General features: G+C 37.8%; 2 protein-coding genes across 4 annotated transcripts; one reads left to right on the plus strand and one right to left on the minus strand.

Moving 5' to 3' along the window:
- Nucleotides 1–1,696: 1,696 nt before the first annotated feature.
- Nucleotides 1,697–6,775, plus strand: ppcs (phosphopantothenoylcysteine synthetase). 2 transcript variants are annotated; one of them, XM_044121364.1, is made up of 4 exons: nt 1,697–1,787; nt 3,070–3,601; nt 4,244–4,347; nt 5,847–6,775. In XM_044121364.1, the coding sequence occupies exons 2-4, from the start codon at nt 3,073–3,075 to the stop codon at nt 6,180–6,182; spliced, it is 969 nt and encodes a 322-aa protein (XP_043977299.1). In that variant the 5' UTR covers nt 1,697–1,787; nt 3,070–3,072; the 3' UTR covers nt 6,183–6,775. The 2 variants fall into 2 exon arrangements, with proteins under 2 accessions (XP_043977299.1, XP_043977298.1); XM_044121363.1 differs by lacking the exon at nt 1,697–1,787 and having other exon boundaries at nt 3,034–3,601; nt 5,847–6,771.
- utp3 (UTP3 small subunit processome component) lies at nt 6,255–11,867 on the minus strand. Of its 2 annotated transcripts, XM_044121362.1 has the most exons (16): nt 11,643–11,867; nt 11,353–11,440; nt 10,333–10,389; nt 10,190–10,246; nt 9,991–10,108; nt 9,841–9,909; nt 9,631–9,752; nt 9,403–9,555; nt 9,242–9,313; nt 8,536–8,576; nt 8,362–8,458; nt 7,780–7,911; nt 7,576–7,703; nt 7,435–7,504; nt 6,522–6,629; nt 6,255–6,439 (listed from the first exon to the last, which is right to left on the minus strand). In XM_044121362.1, the coding sequence occupies exons 1-16, from the start codon at nt 11,657–11,659 to the stop codon at nt 6,350–6,352; spliced, it is 1,419 nt and encodes a 472-aa protein (XP_043977297.1). In that variant the 5' UTR covers nt 11,660–11,867; the 3' UTR covers nt 6,255–6,349. The 2 variants fall into 2 exon arrangements, with proteins under 2 accessions (XP_043977297.1, XP_043977296.1); XM_044121361.1 differs by having other exon boundaries at nt 6,255–6,629; nt 11,643–11,865.
- Nucleotides 11,868–12,553: the final 686 nt, after the last annotated feature.

Here is a 12,553-nt window from a genome sequence, read left to right on the forward strand (position 1 = left end):
TTTAATAACGTCCTTAATAAAGTTATTATAATTTAATTAATGTGTACAACTCATGATCATATTATCAAGAGCTCAATATATTATTTGTCTTATTATACAAGACAAATAATAATATTTGTCTTGCATGAGGACTTTTCGACAGTAAATTGATGTGATATTTCCTTTTGGTTTTTGCATTAAAATTACTTCAAAGTGCATTTACAGTTTATATCACACCTTAAAAACTCTTAGTGTGTGTGGAAAGTGAGAGAAAGTCTTTATTCAATTTATAAAACAAAAACAAAATAAAATGCAGTTTATCAACAATTCTGTTGTAAATCACAGCTTGGCACAGCTACACACAGGCCCAGCAGAAAATGCTGCATTGTGAGGTTTTAATATAAAACCACGAATCTGTCTTTTTTATGCTTGTGTGCAAATGTATCCAACATTGTTACAAAAAGTTTTCCAAGAAGGAACAATGTGAGTTGTGTGAAAGGATCCTCACAGGAGCTTTTATGAAGAGGAACGTTTTAAGAATAGGAAGAACATTTCTCCATCCTTTACAGTATAGATTATAAGCAGCAATTCTCACACTGATCTCACATCTGGCTGGGTTAACTGTTGATTTTATTCATTACTTTCATAATTATGAATAAAAGCTATTTAACTGATTCACTGATACAGTTGAAATAAATATTATCCTGAGCACAGCCTGTCCCTCATGTATCTTTTGTGCTGCTTTCTGGTGATTCATGTTCAGTAAAAAGGGAAAGATACAAAGAATTCAAGTGCAGTAACTGTGCTAACAAATGTGAATTTAAAAATTAAAAAATCTAAATGTTAGACCATCATTTTCTGAGAAATTAAAGATGACGTTCAGGTGAGACTCCACAAAGGGTGATCCCTGGAAAAACTTGAAGTAGTGTTGTAGAATAATAGAATATTAAAGAGTTTTACAATTTTTTATCTGAGCTGATTTTATTTATGAGTTGAGTTTTCCAGTGACAGCTACAGACTTTTTCTGGTCTAAATATCAAACCTTGTTGACTATTTAAGCAGGTAAATTATTAGAAGGATTTAAAAATGCATCATGCCATGTTCCAAACTACAATAAATTCAGCAGCAAAAATCTATTTTTCTGTTACAAATTCTGTGCGAAGGCTAAACTTTTGATTAATTCTTGTCTGGTAGTGTTTAGAATGGAACAGTATGCTTCTTGAAGCAACCTCTTTGTTTCTGGCAGGATTTCACATGAAACGTTTGAAAAACATTTAGCATGGTCAGAAATCGTTGTAAATCTTTTGTATATTTATTTAGAGTTTTTGCTGTCCTTCTTTTGTCTGAATTTTTAAAGTTGTAATGATGCTATTTGTTTCTTTACTATAGTAGAATTGCATAATATAACATTATATTTTTTTTCTGCCTGAGATTGCCTCATAGGTCCTGGATTTGACTCCTCGCCATTTTCACTAATTAAATCAGATATAATGAAATTATTTCTCAGTACTTTACTGGAGTTTTTACTGAATATTTTTTTACTATTATTTTAATATTATTTTATTTATTTAATTATTTGATGTGAACAATTATGAACAATTAACATATTTGTACATTTACATTTATGACTAATTTGCAACGCGCCAGCATTGCAGTACCGTTTCCTGCCACTGCGGGGCGCTGACGGCTCCCCTTTGTATTTTTAGAAACCATAGAATCTCAAAGCTGAGTTGATTTCAGGAAGTAAAGCGGTCAAGTTGTGGAAGAACGAAAACATCCCTGAAGTGACAGGAGAAACATCTTCATCGGTGTGTATGACTCTTCATTTCTACTTTGCTGTAGTTGTTTCATTGTGTCGCAGTTACGTACAAATCAGAGGAAAATTTAGTAATTTATGGCGTCTCGTTGTTGACAGTCCAATCTAAAGAGTTTACCAGTTAAGATGGGTAAAAACAGTTAATATTTGATTTTAGCTGCAAGGGAATTGTTCTCTAGTCATCGGTATATTAATCCAACTTTGACCGTGTGACCTCTGAGCTCCATATTTTGCGTCGTCCATCTTTAAGTTCTGATTTACAGATGAAACGTGCAGTTGTTTTTATATTTATGGTGCAAATGTGTGTTTGTCCAAAGATTTCTGACTTATTTGCTGCAATTTTTGATTTTAATCCGTAGACAGGGCTCGGACAGTAATGTGTGCATAGATTCAAAGATGCCAGACCTTATTGGGATTTTTGGTCTGAATAAATGAATTTTGATAAAGGAAAAATAAGAATTCTGAGGAAAAAAAGTACATTCTAAAATTAAAGTCAGAATACAAAAAGAATTCTAACTTCAAAAAATAAATAAAACTCAATTCTGAAGAAAAAATAATAATTCTGAGATTATAAGAAGTAACTTAAGGAAACAAAAGTCAAAATTCAGCCCATTAAAAAGAGTAAAATTCTAAAATTAAAGTCAGATTTTTGAGCAAAAGCCCCACATTGGTAAGAAAAAATAAATAAAAAGTGAAAAGTTAAGTCTGAAGTAAAAGTAAAAATTTTTTGATTAAAATAAGTATACTAAGAAAAAAATTTTTTTTTGAGAAAAACAAGTAAATCTTAAAATTAAAGACAGAATTCTTAGCAAAAAAATCAAATTATCTAAAAATAATTAAAAAAAAAGTAAATTCTGAAGAAAAAGTCAGTGTTCTGAGATTAAGTTAAGAATATTAAGAAAATAAAAAAGAATTATGAGAATAAAAAAGTTAATTATAAACTTAAAATCCGAAGCTTTAGCAAAAATAATCAAACTTGTTAAAAAAATCAATTCTGAAGAAAAATGTGAAATTCTGAGACTAAAATCTGAGTTTTAATGAAAATAGTAAAATTCTAAAAAAAAAAAAAAGTCAGATTTCTAAGAGATTGAGGTTATAATTAGATCGCAGCTCATATTTAATTATCACAACTTCATAATGCTGAGCCAGCTTAATTATGTTTCATTTCTGTTGTTCCAGGTCAAATCCATAATAAAAAACTGGTTTAGCATTAAAGCTGCTGCTGTGACACAAGCAGCCAGTCTTCTCTCTTGATGCCTCTTCTCTCTTATCAGATAATGGCCGAACCCAGAATATTGTCCATTGATGGGAAGCTGGCTGAAGAATTTGCCATTCCCTCCCACGTCGAGGAGGTCAAGGAGAATATGGCTGCTTTCGCCGCCCGTCACGTCGAAGTGGGCCGCAGAGTGGTCCTCATCACGTCAGGCGGCACCAAAGTCCCCCTGGAGTCGCGCACCGTCCGCTTTCTGGATAACTTCAGCAGCGGCAGGCGAGGAGCGTCCTCGGCCGAATACTTCATCGACTCGGGCTACGCCGTCATTTTCCTGCACAGGCACCGCTCTCTCTACCCCTACACACGCCTGTTCTCCACCGTCAACATGCTGGACGCCCTGCAGCTCAGGGCGGGAAACGGTGAAGTAGCGGCGGAGGTGGTGGTCGACCAGCAGGTGCTTCCAAACATCGCCAGAGTGCTGAAGAGGTACAACGAAGTGAAAGACGGAGGACTTCTTCTACCCATCGAGTTCAACACTCTTTCAGAGTATCTGCATTTACTGAAAGCAGCGGCACAGGCACTCAGCTCTATAGGTACTGAATTACTTACATCATCCTCCACCTTAAAGCTGCAGAATTTTGTAAAAATATTCTTGTACATATTTGTTGAAACTGTCACTATGTCGTGACAGTTTGGTATCTGTGAAAAAACTGAGCTCCTCTGCCTTCTCCCAGTTCTACCTAGAAACAACCAATCAGAGCCAGGAGGCGGGTCTTAATGCTGCCAATCACAATCTCACATAGCGCTGCTATAGCCTCTCCCCGCCATCAATGACATTTTAGAGTAGCCACTGATGACAGCGGATAAATAGTTTTCCTGTAACAGTGAGTTGTTTCTCTTGCTTTAGCACATTAAGCAGCGATTACATAATGTTGATTGACAGCGTTAAGACCCTCCTCCTGGCTCCTTTTGGTTGTTTTTGGTCCAGAGTGGTGCATTTATTCAGGCAGCAATAACAGCTCAGGGAAAAGGTGGAGCGTATTAATCTTTTCACAGATTATTTTACATTGTCACAACAATTATGGAGAAACATAATCTCAGCTCATGTTCATGACAGGTTGTTATGTCATGTTCATGACAGAGTCAAACCCATCAAATAAAGCGTTACCGATTAAAGCTATTGGTTCTGTTTGCATGCATTTTAAACTTGTTTACAAATGTTTCATTTCAATCAGGGTCAAAGGCCATGTTCTACTTGGCTGCAGCCGTCTCTGACTTCTACATCCCGGCGTCAGAGATGCCTGAACACAAAATCCAGTCTTCTAACGGACCTCTTCAGGTACGTGAAATTAAAAAAATAAATTAAAGTAGTTGTTCCCAGTCGTGTCTCTGGACATGCTGCAGTGTGGATTTGATTCAGGAAATCACAAAAAGTTTGTTACATGAAGAAGAAGTAGCTTAGCTCTCCATACATGGGCTAAACAACAAGAGGTCTTTAGTAAAGAGGCTGACTGTATCTAAGGATAATAAAGGGGGAGCATTATGTGTTTTCCAATCATTTTACAGAACAATGAAGTAACCATTTTAACTTATCAAATATGACTTAAAAGAAATTTGACTTCTTAATTTAACGCCTTCAAATTGCTTCTGTCTCTTTAAGAAGCTCCTGCTCTTTCTGAAACGCCGACTTCAGCAAGTTATCACATTGATCCTCTATTAACGTTATTAGAAAAGTAGCTTGCATAATGAGCTCAGCAGATGCGCAGTTCCACCAGGTGTTTGCTAATTGCTGCTGGCTAGTCTGAAGGAGCTGACTTTTCCTCTTGCTCTCGGTGAAGGCGGACGCTTTTTTCCTCTGCTCCCTCCCTGCCCTGCTTGCTCTGCTTTTGTCTTTTTCTCTATTTTTAGAGCTTTTCTTTGCACATCCTCCAAATCTACAAATTATGGATCTGGTCAACCGGTCTCTCAATGCAACTGATCAAATTTTCTCGACGAGAAGCACAGGAGAGCCCTCTTGTCCTGCAGAGACACACCCGGCAGGATTCACCCTGGTTCAGTGGAACGGTCATAATAATTTGGATAATTGGGAACTGAGATGTATCGGAGAGACTTTAGGGGAGATTGAAATTTATAATCTACCCGACCCAAGACATTCTGTGTCCGAATTGGCTTTCCTGTGTTGCCTTGGATTCCTGTAAAGCACTTTGTATTGCCTTGTTGCTGAAAATGTGCTATATAAATGAAATTATCTTTACGTTTACCTGAGTGGGAGAGGGCTGCCCTGTGAGGCGTAAGCTCAGCTGCAGAGTGCATCTCTGTGGAAGAGCTCTGTCCTTGAAGGCGACTAGGTCTCCCCCCAAAGAGTTTTGCATGGCTGAGTGGTTGCCATGGAGATTAAAGGATTTCTCAAACATGCAGAAAAGAATCAGCGTTTCGCCTGTCTAGCGTTGTGCGATTCGAAGCGTTTGACACAAACAGCTTGGCAACGGAAAACAGCTAGATCAGTTTTGACGTGTCTGACGCGCCTCCAGAGACTTTGAATGTAAACCAGACGCGCAAAACGAGTTCAGTGTGAACGCACCATTAGACTTATCAAGATATGCACTAAAAATATAGTCCGTCTAAGGATTCACAATATATCTTTATCACAATAGTAGTGTTTGCTAATATATTGCAAGTTTTATTGACTTACATTTTACATGCTAATATTTAGCCAGTAGGATTAGAGTCTTAAAAAGGCTTTTATTGCTACTGATATTTTCCTGGCATGAATTTCTAACATGCAGGACTGAATCCATCTCTGTCATTATTCATACAATCATTTTGTTTTTCCTTCAGCTCAGCATGAAGATGGTTCCTAAGATCCTGTCGCCGCTCGTTAAGGACTGGGCGCCTCAGGCGTTCGTCACATCCTTCAAGCTGGAGACGGACCCGACCATCCTGCTGGACCGGGCCCGGCGGGCTCTGGACACCTACAGGCACCAGGCGGTGGTGGCCAACGTGCTGGACTCACGGCGGGGTTACGTGGTGGTCGTGACCCCGGAGTCCCGGGATGAGCTGGTCGTCACCGAGGGCGACGTGGAGAAGGGCGTGGAGATCGAGGAGCGGATAGTGAGCAACCTGACGACGGCGCACAACAAGTTTATAACTGAGCAAACCGCTGGACCGAAGTGACCCTGACCCAGTCTGCTGTTCGGGTTTAATTCATGAAAAGTTTCCTCTACGAACAAATCAAGCTCATTATCGTTAACGTTGTTTGAATCTTTATTAATGTCATCAGAAAACACGTGATTTCAGGATTACTGACCAATAACAACTCAACTCTCTGGACTCGCTGCTGGCTACTTGAGCTTGGTGCTCTTTTTGACACCGGCCCGAATCCCAGACGCCTCGCCTCCGTACCGCGTCTCTTCCTTACGGACACTTTGCACCTGGTGAGAACAAACGCAGGTTAAAAATACCGTACGGATGATAATCTGACGTGATTCCTGCGTCGCTGCGTGCGGTACAAACCTGTCCCCTCCTGCGGATTTTGGCCCGTCTGAACTTTTCTCTGTGCTTGACTCTGGGATTCCTGTCGATCTTCTTCCTCTTGGGCGTCAGCCCCTTGTTCTTGGCCATCTGTGGAGGCACCAGAGCAGAAAACACTGAGAACTGAACCGGGATTAGGGTAGAAACATGAAGATGCATGAGAAATATTTGATCTGCTGTGTTGTCAGTGACACTTGAGATAATTCACAAATAAAACCACAACATTAAAAAACGTTGCTGTTTCACTTTCTATTATAATAATCATTTATTAGTGAGTTGCAAGAGCCAGAAGATTTAAAAAATATTTATCTAAAATATAGGTTTCTAAGCAGAGGTGGGCAATAGTTACATTTTCTTGAGTACATTTTTGAAAATATGTACTTTTAGGAGTTTTTTTAATGCGCTGTAATTTTTACTTAAGCATCGTTCTTGGCGTAATAGTAAAAGAAATAGTAAAAGTAAATTTCTGGATTCTTTATCCACTATAATTAAATGAATTAAATGAAGAACAAACAGGTTTTAACCTAAACTTCACCTGACACAAACACACATCTGTAGTTTTAGTCAAAATTTCTTAAGTTTTATAGTGAAAGAAACTGATTTCTACTATAAAACAATATTTGAGTTTTTATAAGGCTTTCTAATATGTTCTTTGGATTTTTGTTACCATTTTTCAATGAGTGGATTTTACAGCGACAACATGGGGTGCTTGAAAAAGAAGTGGGAAAGTTGTGGAATAAAGAAATGTCAGGTCTAAAGAAACTACAAAACCTGAACACGTTCTAGGAATTGATTTATTTATTTATTTCAAACAGGTTTTTAAAAACAAGAAAAGCAATCAGTACGATTTTTCATCTCAAGCATAGAAACGCTTCATGTGGGTCATGCTCAGTACCTGATAAGTGATTCCTCTTTTGGCATCTGGATCCAGCTCTTCATGCCTCTCATCATCATTTTCCTCCAGCCTGCATCAAATGTAAGTTTTCTTACATTTCCGTCTCATAATAATCAGCAGACTAAAGGCTCACACACTCACGCTTCTGGGTTTTTGCGCTTCCTCTTCAGTTTCACCCGTTCCTCCACTTCTTTGTAGAAACGCAGATCTGCCTCTTCGTCCAAGTCTGAGTCCGAGTCACTGCTGTCAGGTGGAGTTTCTCCAGAGTCCTGCATCAGATGCTGACTTTTAACATCAACAACCGTTTTAAAATCTGATTCATCTGATAAAGAAGAAATACGACACCTTCTGTTTTGGTACTTTGGTCTTCTTGTCCTCTGTTTTTCTCTTTGAGCTTTTCTCTTTCCCATCTCCAGCAAGATGTTTGCGAAACTCTGGGGCCAGACGAGCATCTACTGCACTCAGTTCATTGATGAGCTGCAATAATAAGAAGTAAATAAAATACTGGAATAGAACCTGTTCAACAACATGAAGTAGGCTGAAAGAAAACCCTCCAGAATTAATGTTTTTACACCCACAGTTTGGATTTTTTTTTTTAAGTGAATTTTTCTGACGTTGTGTTTGTTATGAGTGGATTAACCACTCAGGTCTTCTGGTTCTGGTCTGTTCTGCTGAACCAGACATGGAGAACCAGCATTCAGCTTCTAAACACCACAAATCTGGAACAAGCTTCCAGAAACCTGCAAAATGCTGAAACACTGAGTTCCTGTAGATGTAGACTAAAGGAAAACCTGTTTGGAGTTGCTTTTGATTGATTGATCTTATCAATAAATATATTTTATGTATATTTTATGTTTTCTTGATGATGGCACTTGACAAAATGTAACGTTTGCTGCCTGATGCGTCACCGTCAGCATGTGGACTTACGTTTCTGTAGGCGAGCAGCCGTTCGATCACAGGGTGGTTGTGTGCAGGGATCCGTTTTGCTTTCAGCACCAAGTAGAAGCTGATGTTGGTGCAGTAGCTGCAGCAGAAAATACATACGCATTAACCACAGAGCGTTTCCTCTTAACACGCGGAGACAATCTGATCAGGACTCACTTGAGGTAAAGCTGCTGTTTTGTCTCCAGGTAGTCCGCCCACTTTGGGAAAACAAGTAAAAACTCATGAGTTTCACACAAACTGAGCTTTTAATCTACAACCAACTTGAAACACATTGTGCAGGAATAAATCTCTCACAGCAAAACCCCAACTTACAGACATCAGGCGAAAAAAAAAAAAAAAAGAAGTAAACATGAGAATTAGTTGGATTTCAGAGCTATTTTCACAGAAAAAGTGATCTGACTGAGGGGAAGCTCAGAAAGGTTGAGGAAAGATTAAAATATATATATATTTATTAATTTTTAACAATTTTTTCAGCATAAAATCTAATCTACTTTTCACTGTCAGATTTATCAGGTTGCTTTGCTCGTGAAACTAGAATAGCAGCGCAACATTTAACAGCTTCTGTCAAGACAAGGAGCGAAGGAACCGTGAACTGCTGGCTCACTAAAATCAGAAGGTATGAGATATAGCAATTATTAAAAAGTGAATAAAAGTGTGAGGGGAAAAAATCTAAAAGTTGATGTTACTTTAAATATTTTGCAGCATAATGAGTTTGTAAAGTGAGTCCTGGCCCAGAAGCGAACGCCGTTTGGTGGAGGTGGCATGGAAAAGTTCTTTGAAGCCCCGATCTCACTGGATTTAAACTTCTGATTTCAACAAGTTGTAAAACAGATTCTGGTGACGTCTGGACGCAGGTTCTGACCTGTCCTGCAGGGATCTTCCCGTTTTTGACCATCTGCATCATCGGCTCCAGCTCATCCTTCAGCTCAGAGAGCTGCAAACACAAAGATGTCAACCACACATGAGATGAGGTCGGATCATAAAAGGCTCATGAGGTTTTATGTAAGGGGTTATAAGTCGTACCTTTGCCTTGAAGTCCTGGATGAGCTCAAGCAGCTCTGGTGATTCTTTCTTTAAAAGTTTCATCTTTTCTTTCTGAGACATCTGCTTCAAGTCCTTCACAATTTTCTCCTGTTTCTCCACAGTTTTGTCTTCATCCTTCTCCACTGCAAACTCCTTTGAGGATAAAGTCTCATTAAGAAACCTAATCTAGAATGGGATCGACAGTTTATGAGGGGGGATAATCTGTACCTGGAGAAAGTTTAAATCATAATCCTCCTCGCTCAGGTTTTCGGCTAAACGTTTCTGGATATTTTTGGCTTCTTCTTCCTCCTCCTGCTCCTCAGCGTCCAACTCTTCCTGTGACCTCCCCTCTGCAATAACACGATCAAAATCCTAATTCTGCACCGAAACGTCACAAATCGGCCCTTTAACGTCACTGGAAACAACAAAACAATTTACTAGTGGCGACATAATCCGTGTCGTAGAACATTTTCTTCTTGGTGCCCCACGCCATCTCATTTGGAAGATCTGAGGATAATAAAAACTGCTTAGAAAGAATGATAAATAAATTAAAAAACCCAACTTAAAACACCTTCCTTCAATCTTTACCTTCTTCCTTTTTCTCCTCCAGATCACTCTCCATATCTGTCCCCTCCTTCTCTGCCTCCTCTTCTTCCTCCTCCTCCTCTTCTTCTGACTCCGACTCGTCCAGAGCCATCACCTCCTCCTGGGACGTTCAGGGAAGTTTTAGTTTGGGGCGCATTTATCATCAAAATTTAAAAAGCAGAACAAACTTATAAATCAAAACCTCATCGTCTAGCTCCTCCACGTCGCTCTCCATCTGAACTCCATGAGCGAGAAGTTTCTGCAGCGCAACAAAAGATGCGGTAAGAAGAAAAGAAAAACTCCAACATGATTGACCAACAGGTAAAATCACCAGAGGGAGCTTACAGCGATCTTCTCATCGTGAAACTCATCGATCTTGTCCTTATAAAACTCTGATGACCTCTGTAAAATAAAGCAGAAGAAAATGGTGAAAATAAAGATTTTCCTCTGGTGCCGTCAAGAATTTAATCACTTGAGAGAAAATCTTTGGTCAGTAATGCTGCTGAATTAAGTAATTAATCAATTAATCGAATGAGAAATTTAAATGAACTCGATCATTTCCATTCTGATAATACATATTTTTTGATAGACTTCATCGTCGATTTTATTCATGTTTCGGTTTGTCTCGTTTTTATTTCCTTTTTATTTATTGTTTTTGGTTGTTGTGCTTCATTGTGGAAATTTAAAATGTCTTCCAGTTGCAGTGTGGAGATTAATAAACACAGTTGGGTAGCCAGCAGTTACTTTTACTCAATTAGATTAACTTGAGTAACATTTTTGAAAAAATTACTTTTAGGAACATTTTTACTATCCTGTACTTTTTACTTTTATTTGAGTATTTTTATTATAAAGTATATAATAAAGCTATTCTTACTTGAGTAAAATTTCTGGATTTTCTACCCACTGAAAAAAAGACAAACAAATATTTTAAGTTAACATTTCATCACAGACACACACCTGCAGATTTTACTAAAATTTCAAAAGTTTTCTATTGAAATAAACTGATTTGGAAAAAAAATATTTTTTTGCCTAACTTTATTTTTTGTTACTTATATAAATTATTTTCATTTACGTCCTTAAAAACCAAAAATTTCCAATTATTTTCATATTTTGGTCAATCTCATTATGTATTTTTTAAATATTAAGTGACTGATAATTTGATCAGTTTTACCAAATACTTTTTTTACTCTTGAGTAATTTCTTGTAATGCTACTTTTTACTTTTGCTTGAGTAAAAATATGTTGAAGCAGCGCAACAAAAGTACTTCAGCACAATTTTTGGATACTCTGTCCACCTCTGTAAGACAAATATTCATAATTTTGCGCCTCAAAATTGATCATTACAGCTTAACGATGCATCTCCTACCTTATCAGGAGCTGGCATGTTTCTGTAGGCTTTGGGGTCATCTTCATCAAACTGCTCCACATTTTTGGGCCTCTTCTGTTTTTTGGCTCTGCACAGCAAAAACAGAAATATGTAAAAGCTCAGACCTCCTGCAGTCACAAATCACAGCTCTTCTGCTCGATTTCGTCCAGTTTCCTCCCTGTAGTCAGACTGCATTGCTTGTTTGGTCAGGAAAAAATACTAAAACTTCTTCTAAGACGCAGAAGACAACATTAATGAAAGACTAAAAGACAACTTTAGAAAAACCTCACCGTAGTGCTCGAACCATGATGTGAGCGATCCGGGCTGAACTTAAATAAAAATAAAAATAAAAACAAAACAACAAGCCGGTGTATTTTTCGATCAAACAGATTCAATATTTCTGGTATTAAAAGAAATGCTCAAACATCCAGTAGAGCTCCAGAGGTTTGATCCCCAACGCTGGCTACCATGTGTTTCCGTGTTGTCTTACTCTTTGGTTTGCATCTGAAAACACCGCCACCTGCTGGTCTGGCTTGTGATTACAGCTAAAAATTCCTCAAATAAATTAATAATCTGTGTTTTCTACGTTAGTTTGTGTTTATTTCGTAGAGACAGAATATCTACTATAAATCCAAGAAGAAGAAAAGGAAATAGATCTTAAAGATAATTGGAGTGAAAAGAACTGATCAGGCTGCTTCCAAGTGAAGTGAATAACACTTCTCTCCTTGATTGCATCTTTTTCTCAATAGGATAAAGAATATATCCCAAACTTGAAAAACATTTAAACTTTTAAACATGTTAAATACAATAAACGAATAAATAAATAAGCAGAACAATAGAAACAACAAATAATAAAAAAAGAGTATTTATAAACAAAATATTCCTTTGACTGCCCTTAAAGAACATTTTAAGGTTTTGTCTTCAAAGATTTGTGCCAGTTTGAAAAAATCTGAACATTTCCAAACCTGTATTTCTTGTGGGGTGTGGTTGATCTGCAGTGGTCCTTAACAGAGGTAGTATGTATTTTTGCCTCCAGATTTAAATCTGATTTGTTTTCTTATCCATTTATCTCCACTTTCAAATACTCACCCCTTCAAATTTTCAAATTCAGATGTTTTAACCACCCGATCTATAAAATCCTGCACCTAGTCATACAGACTGCTTTTATAAATGTTTGTGGAGATTCTGGCACAACTTCAGA

Source organism: Gambusia affinis, linkage group LG07 (genome assembly GCF_019740435.1).
Source record: "Gambusia affinis linkage group LG07, SWU_Gaff_1.0, whole genome shotgun sequence".
Classification (NCBI taxonomy): domain Eukaryota; kingdom Metazoa; phylum Chordata; class Actinopteri; order Cyprinodontiformes; family Poeciliidae; genus Gambusia; species Gambusia affinis.

Excerpts from the sequence above, each read along its gene's own strand:
- utp3 (XM_044121361.1), bottom strand. Across the intron at positions 9,753-9,840 it reads CACGGATTATGTCGCCACTA|AGGGGAGGTCACAGGAAGAG; the intron begins GTAAATTGTTTT and ends GTGTTATTGCAG. Across the intron at positions 8,459-8,535 it reads AAACAGCAGCTTTACCTCAA|CTACTGCACCAACATCAGCT; the intron begins GTGAGTCCTGAT and ends TTTCTGCTGCAG.
- ppcs (XM_044121363.1), top strand. The coding sequence starts at position 3,049 with ATGCCTCTTCTCTCTTATCAGATAATGGCCGAACCCAGAATATTGTCC. Across the intron at positions 3,602-4,243 it reads ACAGGCACTCAGCTCTATAG|GGTCAAAGGCCATGTTCTAC; the intron begins GTACTGAATTAC and ends CATTTCAATCAG. Across the intron at positions 4,348-5,846 it reads CTTCTAACGGACCTCTTCAG|CTCAGCATGAAGATGGTTCC; the intron begins GTACGTGAAATT and ends TTTTTCCTTCAG.